The sequence below is a fragment of the Oncorhynchus keta genome, chromosome 15, assembly GCF_023373465.1.
Source record: "Oncorhynchus keta strain PuntledgeMale-10-30-2019 chromosome 15, Oket_V2, whole genome shotgun sequence".
Lineage (NCBI taxonomy): Eukaryota > Metazoa > Chordata > Actinopteri > Salmoniformes > Salmonidae > Oncorhynchus > Oncorhynchus keta.
The window spans coordinates 32,709,377-32,731,956 of NC_068435.1; the positions used below are offsets into that span (position 1 = coordinate 32,709,377).

At 40.2% G+C, this 22,580-nt stretch overlaps 2 protein-coding genes across 2 annotated transcripts in view; one reads left to right on the plus strand and one right to left on the minus strand.

Annotated features, from left to right (window-relative positions):
* Nucleotides 1-1,384: 1,384 nt before the first annotated feature.
* On the minus strand, nucleotides 1,385-3,949 carry LOC118394797 (zinc finger protein SNAI2-like). Its single transcript, XM_035788351.1, has 3 exons — nucleotides 3,726-3,949; nucleotides 2,883-3,395; nucleotides 1,385-2,341 (listed from the first exon to the last, which is right to left on the minus strand). The coding sequence occupies exons 1-3, from the start codon at nucleotides 3,802-3,804 to the stop codon at nucleotides 2,160-2,162; spliced, it is 774 nt and encodes a 257-aa protein (XP_035644244.1). The 5' UTR covers nucleotides 3,805-3,949; the 3' UTR covers nucleotides 1,385-2,159.
* Nucleotides 3,950-6,244: 2,295 nt separating this feature from the next.
* LOC118394798 (gamma-1-syntrophin) overlaps nucleotides 6,245-22,580 on the plus strand; it is a 67,199-nt gene continuing 50,863 nt past the window's right edge. The window contains exon 1 of the mRNA XM_035788353.2: nucleotides 6,245-6,974. The gene's annotated coding sequence lies outside the window, so the exon portion shown is untranslated. The remainder of the gene's footprint in view (nucleotides 6,975-22,580) is intronic.

Consider the following 22,580-nt stretch of genomic DNA (forward strand, 5'->3'; position numbering starts at 1 on the left):
CACCTGAAATAGCTTGACGATGACTCATATGTACGGATCTAGAATCTACCTACAGGGAAGATCAGCTCAGGAGCCCTTCAGAATGAGCCAGGAAGGAACACAAGTGTCTGTTTGTCAAATCAGATCACTCAGGTCAGCAGCTTTTGGGCATTACGGAACATTCTCTCTAGTCTAGATTATACCACACTGGCGTCTGTTTGTTAGAAATAGTTTGCCTTCTACTGTATCCTTTAAGGCATTGCACTTTTTGGAGTGATTTAAAAAAACAACATTTAAGCCTATTGTACAACATACTAGAAAAGACAACAAGATGTAGCCTGAGGAAGTCCGTTTTAATTATTGATGGCACACATCCCAGAATCCTTGCAGGTTGTCAAAGCAATGCAAATCCGGGGATTGGGTGGAAACATATTAGAGGGTAGAACTATAACTTATTCCAGTGCCTCCGCAGTTATTACTGTGAATTAACCATTCAGTATCAGACCTCAACTTATGCATTAGAAGGAAGACGGATTTAATCAGATTACTGCCTGGGAGCATTCACCACACGTACAGAAGCCCTGTTTATACCTGCCATTAACATGCATCCTTCATCCTGATCTTGTCCTGTTCTTGCACTTCTAAGATCTGATCAAAATCAGTTCACAATTAGTAATTTAATCATCTACACCTGCCTAAAAATGTGGGCACAATCAGAATGTGGACAAGATATGGAAGAAGGACACATGTTAGAACCAGGTAGAAACAGGGCTAGAGAGACAGACAGACCTCTGAGGGATTGTTCAATTAGGATTACAATAGATACCTGTCCACAAGAAATAAGCTCTTCCATTTCAAAAGTAAGATTGGCTGCAGGCAGGCAAATAAAGGGCCGTGCTCCCTCAATGGGTGTAGCAAGTGAGTGCTGATCAATATAGCCAGCATGTGTTAAATTTCAAGTTTGTTTGATGTCTGGACAGGTTCACAAGGAGCAGGTTCAGCCTTGAGTCTGGGTCGAGTCATCCTTCGTTCTTTCTACACCTCTACCACGGAATGAAAGCATGAAAGTGGACTGGAGCAGGAATCTGACTTCTGCTGTGTTGTAATGTTTCACTTTGAAGCAGTATGAAGTTGACGGACTACAACTCCACAGACAGGTTGTTATCATAGTAATGTCAGGCAAGTAGTTTCAAGAGAAAGTAGTAAAAATATTGCAGCTTGTATAATGATAGATCTCATGATACATGATGTGATGGATCTCAGTATATTTATTTGATTACTAATCTCATAAAGTTGAATTAAGAAGATGTTTCATGACACCTTTTCTAGAATACCCAGCAAGCGTACGTCATCATGCCATTACCCTGATATCCACAGTCCTTGCACAGAAAAATAAAGTCAAGCATTTTACAAACATTTTATGAATCTTTATTTTAAAAGCATCTCAAAAATATTAAAATCATTTATTCAGTATCACAATTCACACGGTCAGAAATACAATCATCTCAGTCCCACTTACATTCAAATATATAAAAAATATAAATGAAAACAATTGTTTACGAAAAAAAAGTTAATTGCCAACTCAAAGTGAGGCACTTGGTAAAAGTATTGTTATCTGCTGGCAAAACAGTTACTGTGTGATTGAGTTGTAATACTGTCACCCTAAAAATTGTCTCTCCACTTGTTCCTTAAGTTATGATGGCTTTAAATATTCCATTGACTGTGCACAGTCCGTCTCTATCGTTTGTTACCATACACCATGTGGAATACCTATGTGGTTTCTTAGAAAAAAGAAAAATATTATGACATACCTGGAAATATATCCTATGAGAGAGATTGGTCAGAACAACAAAATGTTTGAGAAGGCACGTTATTTCAAATCTCTCCACTCTCTTCACAAAAGTACATGAAAAGCAATGACTGTAAGGTACATGGTATAACAAACATAAAGCTCAACACTGGTTGCGATGGCAGAAAGATACTGCTTAAAATGAAAAGCACATGACAGACAGAGGATTTGTCTTTACACTGAAATGAAATGGATTGTTGGTCAGTCAGTAAAAGAGTGTCTTGCATATTAGGTTACAATGCCTCAGTATGCAATATCCCCTGAACAGTTCTTGAGGACTGGAAAGTACCAGAGGTCTCTGGTGGTGGCACTGTCTCCCAGCCCAGCAGTCTCAATGTACTACACAACAACCAGATTCCTCATGCTTGTGCAGAAGAGACATTCTGGAGAAGGTTTTGGAACAGTTCTTGCATTGGTATTTTTTCACATCCGAATGGGTTTGTAGGTGAGCCCTGAGGTTGGACCTGTCCGCAAAAGCCCTACTGCAATGGGGGCAGGAGAAGGGCTTTTCTCCTGTAAGAGGGGAAAGGGGAAGAAATGTGTCAGTATTCACAGGCGGATAAAAGATACAAACTGACATAGGCCTAATAATGTAGGGCTATTTGCTCCATAATCAACGGTTACTCTTATGTTGCACTGTAAAGGTTAGGAAACACTAGAATCAAAATTGTTCTTCCCTGACATGATGTCAAGCATGAGATATGGCTTGACATTAAAGTCCAAGTATTTTACTTTGTGAAAAGTATAAACCAGAACATAAAATGTTGTACATCATGGAACTTCATAGTCTGAAAACCACACCTTTAACATAAGTTACCACATAACATATAACTGTTTTACACAGGCATTGCAATGCATTTTGCAATATGTATATGATACACACATTTAATCAAATAAAAAAAAACAGTTTAAACCAGTTATCATAAATTATATATTCCATAAACTGTTGCACATAGTTATCCTAAAACAAAATAGCCCACCATGCAGCTATCTTCAATAATTCCAAGTAGACTACTGTACAGTAATGACACTCCAAACCTTTATAGCTACTCACCAGTGTGCGTTCTGATGTGTCCCTGAAGCAACCACGGTCTTGAGAAAGCTTTGCCACATATTTTACAGACACAAGGCAAAGTGTGAGTTCTAATGTGCATTTTTAGGGCTCCAAGACTGACGTACTCCTTTTCGCAATATTTACAACTGAAAGATTTCCTCGTCTGTGCGTCGCAGTGCAGTTGCTTATGCTTCAGCAGTCCAGAATACGTGGAATAGGATTTGTTACACAAACTACATTGGAATTGCTCTGCCTCCACTCCATGAGGATCTGTAAGTTTGGTAAGCATCCGGTCGTCTTCATCGCTCCTGGGGCTCTCGGAGTCGCTGTGGTCTTTGGATGAGGTGTCAGAGAGCGAGGAGGGGTATCCAGAAATGGGAGAGAGGTCACTTGGAAGCGGAAAACTGCTTGTAGTCCATACTGTGATAGGGTTGTATGCGACCGAGCTAAGGATCTCCGGTTGAGGAATGACAGGCAATGGGAGGCCTTTGTAGAGATACGGTGAAATAAATACTGAAAATAGAAACAAAATCATACATTTAGGTGATTAAAAATAACTTCACTGTATAGTAATAATATGCCAATATATGTCCATGTATTATTTATTTTAAAAAGAGCTGAATATAACATCCCCCTCATTGAAGAGCACAGATTAGAAAGTTACAAAGCAGCAATAACTTTGACATGGAGATGCAATGAAAGTATGCATCCGGATACATTTCAACTATGTATTCGGATAATAGCCTGGCCGCTGTCAATTTGGAAACTTGTAACAATTTAGTTGCATGTCAGTGTAATCCACGCATCTGTTGAGCGATGGATTTAGAAAACGTTTTGCTTTACCTGTAGGGCTTTCCAGCTCGCTATAATTTGGCTTCTTAGAGGAGTTAATATGTTTCTTGACAAGAAACGATCGTGGCATCTTGGAAAAATAAATGTGACTGAAACTTTGGTATAAAACTTTTTTGGTAAACGGTCCCCTCAGGGCGCGACAAATCACTGCAGAGACGGAAATCCTTATTGCATACGCCAGTGAAGTGTCATTGTAGTGCAGAGAGCGCTGTTGTAACAGTACAGCAGGCAGCAGTAAAGAGCTGTAAATACTCCCTATCAGGTGCATGGGAGGAGTCTCCCAAGACTCATTTACATGTCAGGCGTCCTCAAACCAATTAAAACCACGTAAATGTGTAATGGGCGGAGTCAAGACCCACCCTCTTGGTGGACAGGTGTATGTGGAGTGGGGAGATTTGTGGACAAGTGGTGGTGGTGGCGATGGTGTTTGGGTTTGTAGCTGGAGACAGCTGTGAAATAAGGATGCACACCAGTGCAATCAGCGGAATGTGCAGGTTGTTGGCAATGAGCGTTGTGTGCTGCATAGCTCAGAAGGCATGAAAGTCGATAGCCTGTTCAATGGCAAGGAGGACTAATTTAATGAGGGATATAATTGTAAAAACACATCTGCATGGTATTAAATGATATTGCTTCCTATGTGCTACACATCATACACACATGTTTGATTATTTATTGATGTATACCCTTTCCCCAATCCAGTGACATGCAATGTATGCATAAAAAGGGGATAGTGGAAACCAACTCCATTACTGTTCACATTGTCACTGAATGGGATTGTCCTCAACGAAGCTTCCTCTGATGTCAGGGTGAATGCAGGTAGTACATCATACATTTCCCTGTCAATAATCCAATAAAGTATTCTTCCTTCAAATGTCAATCTAACTAGTTGGCTTTCAAGGTCAGTCTGAACAGCATAATTACATTTACCTCTGTCTGCTGAGCCTGCTGAGCGGAGCCTGCAAAGGAGAAGGAAATGTATCACTTTACGCCCCCTTGTGTCCAGTTAACCCTTCGCAATGGCATTATATGGCAAAATGAATGAAACAAAGGATGAATTTGAATAGTTCCCATAGTAATTAAGAGTGGCACATTTTTGAATATTATTGTGTTGCTAACTTAAAGTTAATTGTGAACTGGTTATCTTATCTTCAAAACCTAATTGGAGACAATAAATAATGTCCTTCTTTCCTGGCTAAATTATAAGGGTAGGAGGGGTTATCTGTGTATAATTAGTTGGATGGCTCCATTTTTGATGGGTGAGACCTAATGTTCCAGGACGTTAGATAATTTGCCTGACAACACACTGTGGAATGGATGTGCAGCTCATATGTTTGTTAATGTTTGTATTTTTGCATGTTTGAATGTTAGTGTTGTGTTGTACTTTCTGTTATATTGGTTTTCGAAATAAACAACAAACAAAAAACACAAAGTAAATGTGCGTAAGTTTTCCACGGTGAGAAAGCATCAACGTTTCACACAGATAGTCTGTGTGCACTAACTGAAATTTTGGATGAGCTATACCGCACTTAAAACACACCTTTATTGTGAAAACACAAGTAAATACTACAGCTTTCCGCATCTAAATCAACATGGATACCCAATATATAGGGGCTACTCACTAGGTACAGTGCCTTGCAAAACGATTCATCCCCCCTTGGTGTAAATTCCACGTTGTAAGGCAGCAGAATAGGGAAAATGCCAAGGGGGTGAATACTTTCGCAAGCCAGTGTAGTACTGTATAGGGAGTTGATGTTAAAGCAGATGGGTGTGCATCGTCTTTAATCTAATCAGGTCATGTCCAGGGCAGCAAAGTGTTCATTTGATGAAATGTTCTATAAATAAGATCAACAATCACCTTCTGTAGCTCAGTTGGTAGAGCATGGCGCTTGTAACGCCAGGGTAGTGGGTTCGATCCCCGGGACCACCCATACGTAGAATGTATGCACACATGACTGTAAGTCGCTTTGGATAAAAGCGTCTGCTAAATGGCATATATTATTAGAAAATCACCTGAAACGAGAATAACTAATTGGTGAAAAGAGCATAAAATGCCTGTGAGATGAATTCATGACGAAGAAGCCTTATGTGGTGCAAGTGATAACAGCATTCAAATTCACATTTACATTTTTTGAAAATTTTGTTATTTAACCTTTATTTAACTATTTTATAAGGGCCATTTTAATCAATTGTGTATAAAATTGTTAGTTAAGATGGTAATTCAATGCACTTGCAAAGGGGAATGCAATTATTAAAGTCCTATGTAGCAACTTAATGTTATTACAATGTCATGACAGAGTTATTACACAGGTATAAGAGCAACTTCATGTAAAGTGTTAGACTTTGGGACAGTGTGTTGTGTAGAATAAAGACACTATTGCAATCATATACATATGTAGACCTACTCTCTTTATGGCTATACATAGCTCTGATTGTAATACACCTGCAACTGGAAAACCTGCACAGCTGCTCACACAATAAGGGCTGCAGGGTAGAGGATCTTACGGCACTGAACCCAGCTGTCTGTTAATGTATTGAGGAGCTGAAACTGGGTTCCCTGATCTGATGTGAGATACACATTGAACTGGCTCCTTTGGATCTCCTTTTGCGGTAATTTTCTTCAGGACGCATTCCCCAACCAACCAACCAACCAACCCATACCGCAGTGCTCGCCGATAATTGTCTTTCAAACCGCTCCTTGGACCGGACATTTTGCTTGTACTTATCTTAGGCTATGTGCATAATTGATTTTCTTAATCAACGGTGAACGTACATTCACAATAATTTCCCCATTGGGAGAAATGTGAGTGATCCTTGAGTGAAATTAACAACTGAGTTGAGTGACGTGAGTTAAAACAAATCGCATGCGATTTTTAGCCAGTCATTTTGGCACCAGGGCGCATGGTAAGGGAAAATGTGAAACTGTATCTATCCCATGCCTTGCTGGCGACGACTGTCGAAAGGATGCCCTGTCTCGTTTTTGCTGGAGAAATTATGGAGAGAAAAAATAGACGTTTTTCGTGTAGCCTAGGCTAAGTGTGGGATGCTTAGCGGTTTCGTACACTGCCTCAGTGTGTGGATATCGTGGGCGACGGTGGCACAAGGATAGGTAGGCTACGATTTCACATAGATTTTTTAGATTCACATAGATTCTTTAGAATCTGCAGCCTTGACAGTCAGCAGGGATTGATGTAAGGGGCCGACTGGATCCAATATCATCACCACCTGTTACCAGAAAATCAGGTAACCTATATATAAATATTCCAAGTCAACTTCTCGATTTATATTGGATAATACAATGTCATTTGCATTTAAGATGGTAATTCACTGTGGTGGGATATAGCCCACTAGTATATGAGACAATATAATGTATTAATTGTACCTTTAAAAACGTTCACTTTTATTTAAACGCCATTTGTAGACTATCACTTTCATAAAGCCTAATTCAGAAGCCAGTAGGCTATGCTCTTCATGATCTATCTAATATCTAATAGGTAGCCTAGGAATCTATGATCATTGGCTCTCCTATATGCGTAATGTAGCCTACGAAAAGGAACCGTTCATTCAGATTATGACAGAGAACCCATTAAGTGTAAAACATGAGAGGAATTTATGTTACAACATGCAGTAGCCTCTTTTTTTGCCGTCTGACGTGTCCAAATGTATAGGCACACGCAGTTCCTTCAGTTAGTGCCGTGTCAGTCCTCTTTCTATCCACAATGACGTTAAACAAGGTTGAAGTGCAAGGCTATACACTGCCCATATTATCGACATGGTCAGTTTAGTATGATATAGACTTGTAGATGATGGAATTCTGCTGCCACGGTAAGGCAGTTGCTGGTATTAATCGTATTCCAATGATTTACCTGGTTGTACAGCCTATTGATTGTTCGTCTTCTGGAGCTAATAATGTGGAATACATGCAATACCAGCCTGGCGTAATATATCACCAGCCCAATGGCAACCAAACTATAGTCTCTATTCTTGGTTTTAATACTTTTTAGGAAGGTATATAGATTTACTTGAAAGCCCCTCCTGAATATTTATTATCTATTATGAATATATATTTAACATTTCCACTCTTCTTACAGTAATGTTTGTTAAAGTAGACACATCAACTCAATAACTTGAGGGGTCAGTTGGTGTATACCTTATAATCATTTGGTGGGTGATTATATTTGTGCTATTTCACACATGTACAAGTCCATATGAATACATACAGCATGTGTGAATTAGAAAGTGGGGTAACAGCCAGGAATAGCCATTATCAACAGTGATCCTGGAGCAATTAGGGTTAAGTGCCTTGCTTACAGATCTTTCACCTTGTCAGCTCAGGGATTTGAACTAGTGACCTTTTGGTTAGGGCCCAAAACTCTAGCTGCTAGGCTACCCGGCGTCCATTGTGCTACCATCCATTGGCTTTAAGATGGAGGTTAAAACCTAGCTAGATTTGATTGACACACTCTTAATTTGTATTCAATGTAAGCTGCTTGCTGAGCTCAATCAAACCATAGGATAGGCTATACCTGTTAGGTCTGTATCATGGCCTTATCATCAATATGCTGTAATTCTTACAAATTCTTCAGAAAGGATTACGGAGCAGTCTAGGTCAATGGTCAAAGGTAGCAATTTGGTTGATGTACAGTATAGTGTCAGATCCTTGTTCCTATGGAATGAAAAGGTGGTGACATGTCATTGACATGTTTATGTTCTGACTATACCCCCTCTCCCCATACAGCTCATACTATAAATCAAAGATCTCTTTGTCAAGAACATCAGGCTTGAGGGAAATTGGCCGATAGGGTACTGTGACCAGGTGTCAACCAGGCATGACTCTCCTGTCTACAGTGTCACATTGTAATCCTCAAAGAAGGGTTCTATACCTAGAACCCTCCATGAATGGTTCTAATGTGCTCTAACACTTTTATCTTATGTTGTTATCTTTCAAATTAAACTATTTTTGACAATACATAACGTATATCATGAAGCATTTCTTTGAGAGCCTAGTTATACCCTAACACCGTGGTCTGAAACTCCTGGTTTACTGGCCACATCAGGCCTGCTAGTCACATTATGCTTGCTTGCAAAGTGATGTGTAATTCCTATTGGAATCCCAAAGTAAGGATATCTAACAATTGTCACTTTTAGTCAACTGCAACCTGCATTCAGAATGACTGCCAGGGTACGGAAAATTAATTCATTAAAGAGACTACATAAATCATATAAACTGGAACAACCATCTCAGTAACAGGTGCAATAAATCAAACTATTAACTAATTTAAATCATTTATCTTTGTGTAGCATAATCAACCAATCAAAAAGTACCTTCAGAAAGTATTCACACCCGAGGCCTCCCGAGTGGCACAGTGGTCTAAAGCACTGCATCGCGACATCACAACATACCTGGGTTCAATTGCTGGCTGTGACCGGGACACCCATGAGGCAGTGTACAATGGTTAGGGGAGGGTTTGGCCTGCTGGGATTTCCTTGTCCCATCGTGTACTTCAGCTGGATGGTGTTTCCTCTGACACATTGGTGCGGCTGGCTTCCAGGTTGTGTGGTTTGGCAGGGTTGTGTTTTGGAGGATGCATGGCTCTTGACCTTTGCCTCTCCCGAGTCCATAGGGGAGTTGCAGCGATGGGACCAGACTGTAACTACCAATTGGATATCACGGAAAAGTTTTTTTTCCACATTTTGTTGTGTTACAGCCTGATTTTAATATTGATTAAATGGAGATTTCTTTATCACTAGCCCACATTTGTATTTTGTCTTGACTCGGTCTCGGAGAGTGAGGACTCGTAATTTCTTCCCGAGACCAACGGAGTACAAAAGTCATAATTATCTGTTTCCATTCAGCCAGCCCATAAAACCGCTTCGCAAGGTCAAATATATACACTCCTTTCTTGAAACATGAATATCTTAACAGCCTTTATAACTATTATACACATGTTTGCACAGTTTGCACAGTGGCGAACCTATATTCCTTGAGTGTTTGTGATTCTGAAAGGACAGCAACCGTAATACCAGCGCATTCATATAGGAGAGTGCACCTTTTGTAAAACACAAAGGGCCAGTTGTGTAGTGTAGGGTATATGCAGGTAAGCCATATACCCAACATTTATTCAGTGGCTATTGCTTATACTCACTTCTTAATACCTACTGATACATATCAAAGTAGTGTAGTGGAGGTATACGACTTATCAATTAATAGAGAAATCGTGCACAAAGTAGCCTACACAATCGCAAAGCACGTGAAATATATGCACATGCACACATAGCCTAGTTTCAGCGGGCAGCAAGAGTGTGCAGTTCTCAACTGGTTTTGGCATGGAGTAGCTCACAGAAGAATGACATCGGTAGCTGGTAGGGTAGGAAAGACATTTCAACAGTAAATGCTAACTAAGGCAACAATGGGTATGCAAACCAGGTATTGAAAAGGTTTCGTCCGAAGTGTTGGTTAGTCGGCTATTGTGATGCGGAATTGTCATCATATGCTGTTTGCATCAGGGGCATAGACATGGATGGGCCTGGGTGAACAGAGGCCCACCCACTGGGGAGCCAATCAGATTGATGTGGTTTAAGCATTGGTGTGAATTTAAGACCATCACATTGTATTCTATAAAAAAAAGGGTGATTTGAGAGTGAAAATCTGAAACATTTCTAGGAAAACAGATTTTTCACGTAGGGAGCCTTTCCTTCACTGGGCGGGCTGTTTGGGAACTTTTGGGCAAAATTAGAGTATACCCACTTCTCCAGGTACCACTACACCACTGCATACGACCAATGATGGAAAGACAGCAGTCACACACAGCATGATGTTAAAGGATAAGCAGTTCATCAACTCTGACATAATAAGCCAGTAGGTCCCAATCATAAGAATAGAAAAACAGAACCATTAAGTATTACCCAATCGAAATGTACAACTATTACTTCCCATTGTAAAAAAAAAATCGCGTTTAGCACACAAAGTAAACGGTGACCTAAAGTTTAAAGTGGGACTGACTTTCCCACCACAAACCGATGCTGGCACTAAGACTGCACTCAATGCTCAATGAGCTGTATTGATCAGCTATGAAAAGCCAACTGACATTTACTCCTGAGGTGCTGACCTGTTGCACCCTCTACAACCACTGTGATTATTATTATTTGACCCTGCTGGTCATCTTTGAACATTTGAACATCTTGTCCATGTACTGTTATAATTTCCACCCAGCACAGCCAGAAGAGGACTGGCCACCCTTCAGAGCCTGGTCCCTCTCTAGGTTTCTTCCTAGGTTCTGGCCTTTCTAGGGACTTTTTCCTAGCCACTGTGCTTATACATCTGCATTGCTTGCTGTTTCAACACCATAGTGCCCACAAAGCTCATCACTAAGTTAAGGACCCTGGGACTAAACACCTCCCTCTGCAACTGGATCCTAGACTTCCAGACGGACCGCCCTCAGGTGGTAAGGGTAGGTAACTACACATCCGCCACGCTGATCCTCAACACAGGGACCCCTAAGGGGTGCGTGCTCAGTCCTGTCATGTACTCTCTGTTCACCCACGACTGCATGCCCAGACACGATTCAAACACCATCATTAAGTTTGTCGACGACACAATAGTAGTAGGCCTGATCACCGACAATGATGAGACAGCCTATAGGGCCGTGTGGTGCCAGGATAACAACCTCTCCCTCAACATGATCAAGACAAAGGAGATGATTGTGGACTACAGGAATAGGAGGACCGAGCATGCCCCCATTCTCATCGTCAGGGCTGTAGTGGAGCATGTTAAGAGCTTAAGAGCTTCAAGTTCCTTGGAGTCCACATCACCAACAAACTATCATGTTCCAAACACACTAAGACAGTCGTAAAGAGGGTACGACAAAGCCTATTCCACCTCAAGAGACTGAAAAGATTTGGCATGGGTCCTCAGATCCTCAGATTCTACAGCTGCACCATCGAGAGCATCCTGACTGGTTGCATCACTGTCTGGTATGGCAACTGTTCCTCCTCTGACCGCAAGGCACTACAGAGGGTAGTGCGTACAGCCCGGTACATCACTGGGGCCAACCTTCCTGCCATCCAGGACCTCTATACCAGGCGGTGTCAGAGGAAGGCCCAGAAATTGTCAAAGACTCCAGCCACCCTAGTCATAGACTGTTCTCATAGCCTATAGTTTTTTTGGACATGTTGTATTAATTGTGATAGGCTCATGTTTTACTGGTCAGGTACCCCCACTATTTATTTTACTGGGATGATGTACCGGACCATACTGCCTTACTACTAGTAGTAGTAGGCCTAGTAGAAGTAGTAGTAGTAGTAGCTGCTTACCTGTTGATTAACTGGGAAGTTTCTGTTTATCTTCTTCACCTTTAAAATCAAACATTAAACTCATTGCAACATAATACACAAAGATTACATTACATTTCGTAGCACTTAATTTTATAGTCCAGAGACTATTATTTATGTTGCGTATTTATTACTACGGAAATACTCTTACTCACTGGTTAGTTTCACTGAAACACCATTTGTTGGCTGTATAACATTTCATTAAGTATCATCATACCAGTATAATATGCTCCTCTCTCTCTATCTCTCTCTCTGTGTGTGTGTGTGTGTACGGTCCTATAGGATTTAGCTCGCTTTGCACTTCACACTTGTTTTAGAGAGTTGTCCACCAGTTGGTCCCACATCTCTTTAACATTCAATTCATACGTTTGTTTTCGATTTCCCCTTGGTGTTTTGATTCAACAATGTAACCATTGAAAGTTTGAGAAAAAAAGTCTGTAGAGCTAGAAAGCTAATAATTGATGTGGGGAGAGGATACCTCATCAGTTGCACAAATGAATGCATTTAACCAAACCCCTCTGACTCAAAGTGGTGCAGGTGGCTGCCTTAATGGATATCATCTGTGCCTGGGGAGCAATTGTTGGGGGTTAACTTCCTTGCTCAAATTTTTCCACTTTACTGGCTCGGGGGATTTGAAGCGGCAACCTTTCAGTTACTGGCCCAATGCTCTTAACTGCTAGGCTACAAGATTATTTGATAATGTCAAATATTTATTCATGCTGATTTGCAAACTACTGATGTTTTCATGTCTGCTAAATTGTGCTAAATGAAAGCCAATTCCACTGTGAAAAGACAAATGAGAAGCACTGATCCTGATGTTGCCCTTTAGCTATGGCTGCTGCGCTGCCTCTGAAGGAAAGATGAAGAGGGTATAGAAAGGCTGGATGTCATGGTGAGGTTGTGGCCATGCACATCTTCATCCCAATTTACTGTAGTCCCAGAACTGAGCGGGGGAAAGAGGAAGACTATGTCAAACCTCATATTTCTGTACACTCTGGAGAGGGACTGTTTGGTCGTCCATCCATCTGTATAAACTGTCCCAGATGTTGACTGGATTTCACTGTGGAGGTATGCTATAAGGGTTTGTGTGATGAATATACAGTAGCGCAAAGAGATTTTACTGTAGATGCTTCAGTCAATCATTCAGTCAGTGTACCTCAGAGTGTTATCTCTGTTTTCTGCAGAGTCACTGTTGTGCAAAAATAAAATATAGTTGCTGTAGTCCTCTGGCCCAGGCAGTGCAGAGCGATGAGTAATCAAGTCAATCCTCACCATCTCTCATAACACAAAACACACAACACTCATTTAATATGCTTAACTGATGTAGTGGTCTCTGACTCAGAATACTCTGGAAGAAATTATACTATTGTTGTTGATTCTGAGTAATCTAAAATGTCAGTACCATTTATTTTAATTTTATTTTAATTTCACCTTTATTTAACCAGGTAGGCTAGTTGAGACAAGTTCTCATTTGCAACTGCGACCTGGCCAAGATAAAGCATAGCAGTGTGAACAGACAGACAGACAGACAACACAGAGTTACACATGGAGTAAACCATTAACAAGTCAATAACACAGTAGAAAAAAAGGGGAGTCTATATACAATGTGTGCAAAAGGCATGAGGAGGTAGGCGAATAACTACAATATTGCAGATGAACACAGGAGTGATAAATGGCTGGTCTAAGGGCTGGGTGGTATACCGTATTTTACTATATACCGATAGTATATATACCGTTGGTTTGTCAAATGTGATACACCGTGTGTAACATCCATCATCTCTCTCCGCTCTCTCTCCACATAGACCTAGCCCTGCCCCTGTCACTCAATGAGCACATTTGTTGTTGCTCGACCACGAGACACTTGCGTTCAGTCTGCATGGTCATGCAACAATGTTGATGACAACGATGTTGTTTCCACTTTGCTTCGTAATATAAATCCACAAGTGTTCTATAATTACACTATTCGTTTGTCTCTGACATCTGCAAACAGCTAGTTTGCCTTGTTTTAACAAGTTGAGGATAAATCGTTTTAGCTCTAATGCTAATCGCTAGTTTGTGTTACCGCTAATGCCAATTGCTAGTTAGTTAGCTAGCTAATAAATGTAATCCGTCAGAGCAAACGTAGCTAGCTATACAGCCTGATACCATTGATGGTGTAGGCCTAAATCATGTTGTTTGTGCAACAGTATCTTCTAATAGCAAAGAAAAAACATTTAATATACCCAAATATTATAGGTTCCCCTAGGAAACACCCACCAAGACTTTGGTTCCTACCATGTCAAAATAACTCCTCCCTGGCGTTTTCATTTGTTGTCATGTCAAACACTGTATTCAAGGTGACCACTATTATATTCTAACTATAGAATTTTAATAATCATTCTATTTCCATGATTCCAACAGTTCCCCCACGTGGTTTTATCTAAATTGCTAGTCAAATCGCAATTGTAACATTTGGTTAAAAATAAGGCCTAGATTTTTTTGCCCATATCTTGCAGTCCTACGTGGCAGTGTGTAAATGATCTCGAATGAGTGCAGGAAATGCAGAAATGGATGAAAATGTAGAAAATGTTTTGGGGTTGAAGTTTAATTCAACAGTATAAAACAATCAGAATGGAGAAAGACACATTGAAATCAGTTAGAATTCATGTGTTACCACACTAGGGTCATGCACTAGTTCTAATACAAATGAAGAATTTGTAATATTCAAAAACATAAAATAACTTCAATTACCATACTGTCAAAAAAAGTTAAATAAAATATTTTGGCCATATTGCACAGCCCTAGCTGGTCTGCAATATCTCTCTTTCCGTTTAACAATTTGTTTAGCATGTTTAGCATGCAAGGTACAAAAGGTAGCAACAAACGAGGCATTGACTTAAAGATTAGCTAGCATATCTCTGCCATAAACTGCATGGAAGTCTGGTGCTATTATTGTTGCGATTGGAGAGGGGACTGTGGATCGGTCTCTATCTGTCCGTATGTACGTTAGTTTGTACTTTAATCTCACATGATATCTCAGACAGCACTGGCCCAGTTTTGACAAAACTTGGGTGAATGATGTGTCTTGTCGTCGAGATCCGGCATTTACAAAATGACACTGATTGGCCCAAGGCGGGAGCTGTAGTAATTAACTGAAATGTGTTTGTCACACCAGAGAGGAAGAGGTGAAGCGAGAGGGATAACTGGGCCCAAACGTTATCTTGTTCAGCAGGTGGTGTTTTTATTTTTTCCTCACCCAATGAGGAGTTTTTGTATGGAGGTCAATGAGAGATTCTTGAATTTGGTTAACAAGAAATTGAATGGCTTCTTTGCTTATTTAATAAAATAGAAGTTTCACAGTGCTTAGGTCGTTACGCGTGTACTGCTATAAGTAGGACAAGTGACATCCAGGCAACTTTGAAAAAACAACAACTTTTTATCAGAGTTGTGCCTATTGTTCCCGCACGTATCAACCCTCTCATTGGCTAGAGCGGTCCCACCTGATCTTGCCTCCTCCTGACTGCTTTCCATTTTTAAGACATTCATTTTCATTGTTAGAGCGGCCACTGGAGTATCATCTGTGGTCACACACGATAACTGAAATTTATTAGTCACACACAATATCTCAATTGGCCCAAGCGGGGTCGCTGCATCATTCGTGGGGGACAAAATGTTTACTGTTGTCCCTCATGATGAAGTTGGGGAGGGTACTGTGGATCTGTCTCGGTCTGTATGTTTGTTTGTATGTTAGTCACACGCTATATGGTCTCCCAAGTGGCACAGCGGTCTAAGGCACGCATCTCAGTGCTAAAGGCCTCACTACAGACACCCTGGTTTGAATCCAGGCTGTAAACCAGCCGTGATTAGGAGTCCCATAGGGCGGCGCACAATTGGCCCAGCGTCGTCCGGGTTTGGCCTGTGTAGGCCGTCATTGTTAATAAGAATTTGTTCTTAACTGACTTACCAAGTTAAATATTTTTTATTTATCTTAGAACTGGCCCGATTTTGACGATACTTGGGTGAATGTTGAGTCTTGCCATAGAGTTCCGGAATTTACAAACAAGAGATTGAAAATGAAAACTTTGAAAGGTCATACCCCTCACCCCGTTTGACCAAAAGTCATGAAATCTGGTACACAGGTCCCTCTCCTCACAAGGAACACATTTCCCTCAAGGACGCATAAGGTTTGCCATGATTCATTTTCTGTCATTTTGAATTTTGTGAAAAACATTTAAAAGGCTACTCTTCGGGCACCAAATGACTGATCTGCACCAAACTTGATATGTGACATTTATGGACAAAGGTTTCGCAACACAATATTTTCCAGACTAGCACCTAAAACATGGCTGCACTGACCAATAAACATTGACCAATAAACATTCAGGTAGGCGTGGTCTGGCACATAAATGAATATAAATCAGTAAAGGATATTTGTATTCTAATACAATTTGGTACACATGTTGCAAACAGTGTCAAGACTCAACATATGCAAGAACATTCATATCAACCACACAGTGGTGCTATAATGGGCACATGTTTATATCTCTTGATCTGTTTGACTCAGAGTGCTGAAATTTGGCACACATGCTCAGGGATATGAGTCTAAATAACCCACGCAATATCTCAGACACTACTGCCCCGATTTTGATGAAACTTTGGTGAATGATGTGTCTTGCCATAGAGATGCGGCATTTACAAAATTACACTGATTAGCCCAAGGGGGGCGATGCATCATTTGTCGGGGACGACATGTTTACTGTTGTCTTGTTTCTTAATTACCTTTGTGCTGTATTGCAACTTAAAAATATAAATAGTTTTCAGCTGTGTTTTGTCAAACATTGGCTCAAATTAGTCATGTATTTTAGAAAATACAAGTTGTAATGTTTGCTTATTACAGACAGTAAGTAATGACTTTATCATTTGCCTTAGAAGGGCAATTTTGTCAGATAGTGCCTTGCGAAAGTATTCGGCCCCCTTGAACTTTGCGACCTTTTGCCACAGCGGGGCGGCAGGGTAACCTAGTGGTTAGAGCATTGGACGAGTAACTGGGAGGTTGCAAGTTCAAACCCCCGAGCTGACAAGGTACAAATCTGTCGTTCTGCCCTGAACAGGCAGTAAACCCACTGTTCCGAGGCCTTCATTGAAAATAATAATTTGTTCTTAATTAACTGACTTGCCTAGTTAAATAAAGGCAAAATAAAATATAAAAAAATAAAACATTTCAGGCTTCAAACATAAAGATATAAAACTGTATTTTTTTTGTGAATAATCAACAACAAGTGGGACACAATCATGAAGTGGAACGACATTTATTGGATATTTCAAACTTTTTTAACAAATCAAAAACTGAAAAATTCGGCGTGCAAAATTATTCAGCCCCCTTAAGTTAATACTTTGTAGCGCCACCTTTTGCTGCGATTACAGCTGTAAGTCGCTTGGGGTATGTCTCTATCAGTTTTGCACACCGAGAGACTGGAATTTTTTCCCATTCCTCCTTGCAAAACAGCTCGAGCTCAGTGAGGTTGGATGGAGAGCATTTGTGAACAGCAGTTTTCAGTTCTTTCCACAGATTCTCGATTGGATTCAGGTCTGGACTTTGACTTGGCCATTCTAACACCTGGATATGTATATTTTTGAACCATTCCATTGTAGATTTTGCTTTATGTTTTGGATCATTGTCTTGTTGGAAGACAAATCTCCGTCCCAGTCTCAGGTCTTTTGCAGACTCCATCAGGTTCTTCCAGAATGGTCCTGTATTTGGCTCCATCCATCTTCCCATCAATTTTAACCATCTTCCCTGTCCCTGCTGAAGAAAAACAGTCCCTAACCATGATGCTGCCAGCACCATGTTTGACAGTGGGGATGGGTGATGAGGGTGATGAGCTGTGTTGCTTTTACGCCAAACATAACATTTTGCATTGTTGCCAAAAAGTTCAATTTTGGTTTCATCTGACCAGAGCACCTTCTTCCACATGTTTGGTGTGTCTCCCAGGTGGCTTGTGGCAAACTTTAAACAACACTTTTTATGGATATCTTTAAGAAATGTCTTTCTTCTTGCCACTCTTCCATAAAGGCCAGATTTGTGCAATATACGACTGATTGTTGTCCTATGGACAGAGTCTCCCACCTCAGCTGTAGATCTCTGCAGTTCATCCAGAGTGATCATGGGCCTCTTGGCTGCATCTCTGATCAGTCTTCTCCTTGTATGAGCTGAAAGTTTAGAGGGACGGCCAGGTCTTGGTAGATTTGCAGTGGTCTGATACTCCTTCCATTTCAATATTATCGCTTGCACAGTGCTCCTTGGGATGTTTAAAGCTTGGGAAATCTTTTTGTATCCAAATCCGGCTTTAAACTTCTTCACAGTAGTATCTCGGACCTGCCTGGTGTGTTCCTTGTTCTTCATGATGCTCTCTGCGCTTTTAACGGACCTCTGAGACTATCACAGTGCAGGTGCATTTATACGGAGGCTTGATTACACACAGGTGGATTGTATTTATCATCATTAGTCATTTAGGTCAACATTGGATCATTCAGAGATCCTCACTGAACTTCTGGAGAGAGTTTGCTGCACTGAAAGTAAAGGGGCTGAATAATTTTGCACGCCCAATTTTTCAGGTTTTGATTTGTTAAAAAAAAGTTTGGAATATCCAATAAATGTCGTTCCACTTCATGATTGTGTCCCACTTGTTGTTGATTCTTCACAAAAAAATACAGTTTTATATCTTTATGTTTTGAAGCCTGAAATGTGGCAAAAGGTTGCAAAGTTCAAGGGGGGCGAATACTTTCGCAAGGCACTGAATATATTAGACACAGGGTCTTGAATCGTTGTTTGGTGACTCTTAACAGCTGCAGATGTGAAATGTGTTTTCCAATTTGTCATGAAATTGCAAAATATCTAGGAGTAGCCAACGATTTGGGAACAACTTCACATACTTACACAATTCATCTGGTATAAATTTACAAAAGGAGAGTTCTGTCAGATTTCTCTCAAACTGAAGTGAGGAGGAATAAGAATACTTTCTCCTTTGTAGGCTAAATACTATTATTTATTGTAATATATATATATATTATTTTGGTGCATTATTTCTGGTGCTATTTATCCTTCAGACACTATGCCACCAGTCTACGAATTGCTTTACAGTACAACCATTACCCTTAGCATTTCAAGTCTTTTGATGATTTCACCCCCCTCCCCTCCCCTCCCCCCCATAGATACAGTCTGCTTTAGAAAAAATAATAGGCAATGTCCTCTGACAGTGGAAAGCTGTTTCTATCAGGCCGATGCTTATTGCAATACACTTGGGTTATTTATCTTTCATGTCTGTGTATCCTCACAACATGGTATTATATCCACCCCCCAAAGCTCCCTCATGTAGGACTAGCTTGTTACACTGCTATATATGGCTGCTACTTGATTTTTATGTTGTACTTCATGTTATTTTTCTCCGAAATTAACAATTCATTATACGAGGCACTGTAATGTACATGGATAACTATGAGTTAAATGAATGCATTAATGTTAATTGAGACAACCGTGTCCGATTATCTGCTTCACTTCACTCAAGCCATTAACTTATATATTGGTATATTATCCTCTGTTCTTAATAGAACACAATCAATTCATTTCAATTAAGAAACTCACTGGAGAAAAATTATGAAACCCACCAGGGGGTAAACAGTTGAACTCTAAACAATCAATTACACCTCTTTAAAACCACAATCCAGAGTTAGTGTTTAAGCCCAGCCACTTGGTTTGGTATAAATCTGAGGATTGGGGCTGGGGAAACGTAAGCAGAACTCTCAAATTCATTAATAGAGCCATGGACGCAAGGACCGACAGCCCATGAGTTTGTCATAAAAGCTTTTAAAAACATGTTGAAGCTATAAATTGTTGTATGTTTACACAACTGTATATCCCCACAACACAATATTTGGTCATAATGATCCATTCCTGGTTATTCTGCTCTTTAATGGGGCAGCATCAGCTTGTGAAATGCTCCTTTTGGATTGAAGTTGACACCCACCGGATAGTTATAGGCTGTGCCATGCCAAGAACCATTCATCACAATCAAGAAGGTCAGGAAGCGGGTCCATAAATGTGTCCGTCACTAAATTTACCTCTGCTCCCTCACTCTTACTGCTGAATGGACCTGGCCTGAATAGACCATGTATAAACAGTACACTGAAATGTTTACTTGCAAGCTCTCCTCAACAATGCAGTACAAATATCAATATCAATAATAATCAAAGTCAAATAGAAAATATAACAAGTAATTAAAAAATGGTATACATAGTTGTATACACAATATAGTATACCCGTAGTAGTATACACAATAGGATATACAGTATAAAGTATGAAGTAATAAAGTCAATAGTGTTGCGGTTGAGCAGTTGAATAGAAAGTATATAAATAGTACAGCAGTGTTGACAGTGTGTATGTATGTATGTATGTATGTATGTATGTATGTATGTATGTATGTATGTATGTATGTATGTATGTGTGTGTGTGTGTGTGTGTGTGTGTGTGTGTGTGTGTGTGTGTGTGTGTGTGTGTGTGTGTGTGTGTGTGTGTGTGTGTGCGTGCGTGCGTGCGTGCGTGCGTGCGTGCGTGCGTGCGTGCGTGCGTGTGATGTAGAGTTGAATGTGTGCCAATAGTCTCTAAGGTGCAGATGAATTGCAGGTCTGAGCAGTCATTTAAAACATTTTTTTTGTCATTTAGCAGATTCTCGAATCCATAGCGATTTACAGTTAGTATGATCAGATGATGTGAGAGAATGTGTTCAACTCACAATCACTCAGCATCAACATGGAAAAAGGGCCAGTCCTCACACAGACTGTTGTGGCTCAGGTATTAGCTAACTTCTAATCTCAAGAAGTAATGACAATGTCTTCCTCTTTCCTATCCACTCCTTATAAGACTGACAGAATATGGAAAGCTACCGGGGGTAGCTGGGAGAGGTTTGACAGTCCCTTTTTACAAATGACAAGAACTCAGGACCTAGCAGAATACACAAAGCCATCACACACTCACAGCCAAGCATAGACCTACTGTAAGTAGTATTTGAAAACAGTATACGAATTAGGGCGCTCTTGAATCTGAGAGCTTCTCTGTAAATACTGAGCAAATAATTGGTCGCTTCCCGAGGTTAGCCTTTGGAAATCAGTGCGAAGATCAAGCGTGGTTTTTCTTAGAGAAAAAATGTGATTCATTTTTCTTAGAGAAAGAATCTGTAGAAATCGAGCCCGTACAAGATAAGAACATAACTGTTCATTATAATCAAACTGTATGGCAAGGGCTATGCAATGAGATAGACTTAAACTGTTTAATTTGAGAGATTCAACTCAATGCTGTATCATAAGACTGCTCATGCTTATTTGGTCACCAATTCATTTAGATTGATTTCTCTAAATTAACCAAGTTTGTGCATTTGCTTATTATTCCATTTACCTGATGACTGTGTAGGTTTGGCCATGAGGCTATACAATAGCCATGGTTTAGACTATGAAAATACTGTAGTTACTTTGGTTTGGATAAGGCCTCTGGTCTGTTTGGCTCCTGGTCAAAGACTAAGGTAGATAAGAACCCATAGAGATAGATCTGGTAGTTTCATATCATATATCTCAATGGAAGAATCCACCCAGAGAGAGGAAGGAATGGAGATGGACGGTGGTGAAGGTGGGATACAGAAATCAGCCAGCACACCATTGTGACATTTGTCGCTGTTTATATTAACGTGTAGGTGGAAGGTTAGGCAGAGTTGAAAATGTATTGTCATCTGATTGAGTGAAGTTTTCTTCCTGAACCTACAGTGAGCTCCACAAGTATTGGGACAGTGACTTTTTTTTTTTTTTTTCTTTCTCACTCATCATTATTCACAGTTCATTCAGAGCTATCCGTGATCATGGTAGCATCCACATCAATAAAAATGACTCCAAAATGACACAATTCATTATTCACCATTACTTTCTATTTGGTTCAAAATAGTCTGAAACACAACCAAAACAAACAGTAAATGCATCCAACAAGTTTGTAGAGTCACAAGCTTGGTGTAGACATTGCGTGCTATGAATATGGGACCAAATACTAAACGTTTGACTACTTTAATACACATCTAAGTTAAATTGTTCCAATACATTTTGTCCCCTTAAATGGGGGGACTATGTACAAAAAGTGCTGTAATTTCAAAACGGTTCACCTGAAATGGATGAAAATACAGTGCCTTGCGAAAATATTCGCCCCCCTTGAACTTTGCGACCTTTTGCCACATTTCAGGCTTCAAACATAAAGATATAAAACTGTATTTTTTTTGTGAAGAATCAACAACAAGTGGGACACAATCATGAAGTGGAACGACATTTATTTGGATATTTCAAACTTTTTTAACAAATCAAAAACTGAAAAATTGGGCGTGCAAAATTATTCAGCCCCCTTAAGTTAATACTTTGTAGCGCCACCTTTTGCTGCGATTACAGCTGTAAGTCGCTTGGGGTATGTCTCTATCAGTTTTGCACACCGAGAGACTGGATTTTTTTCCCATT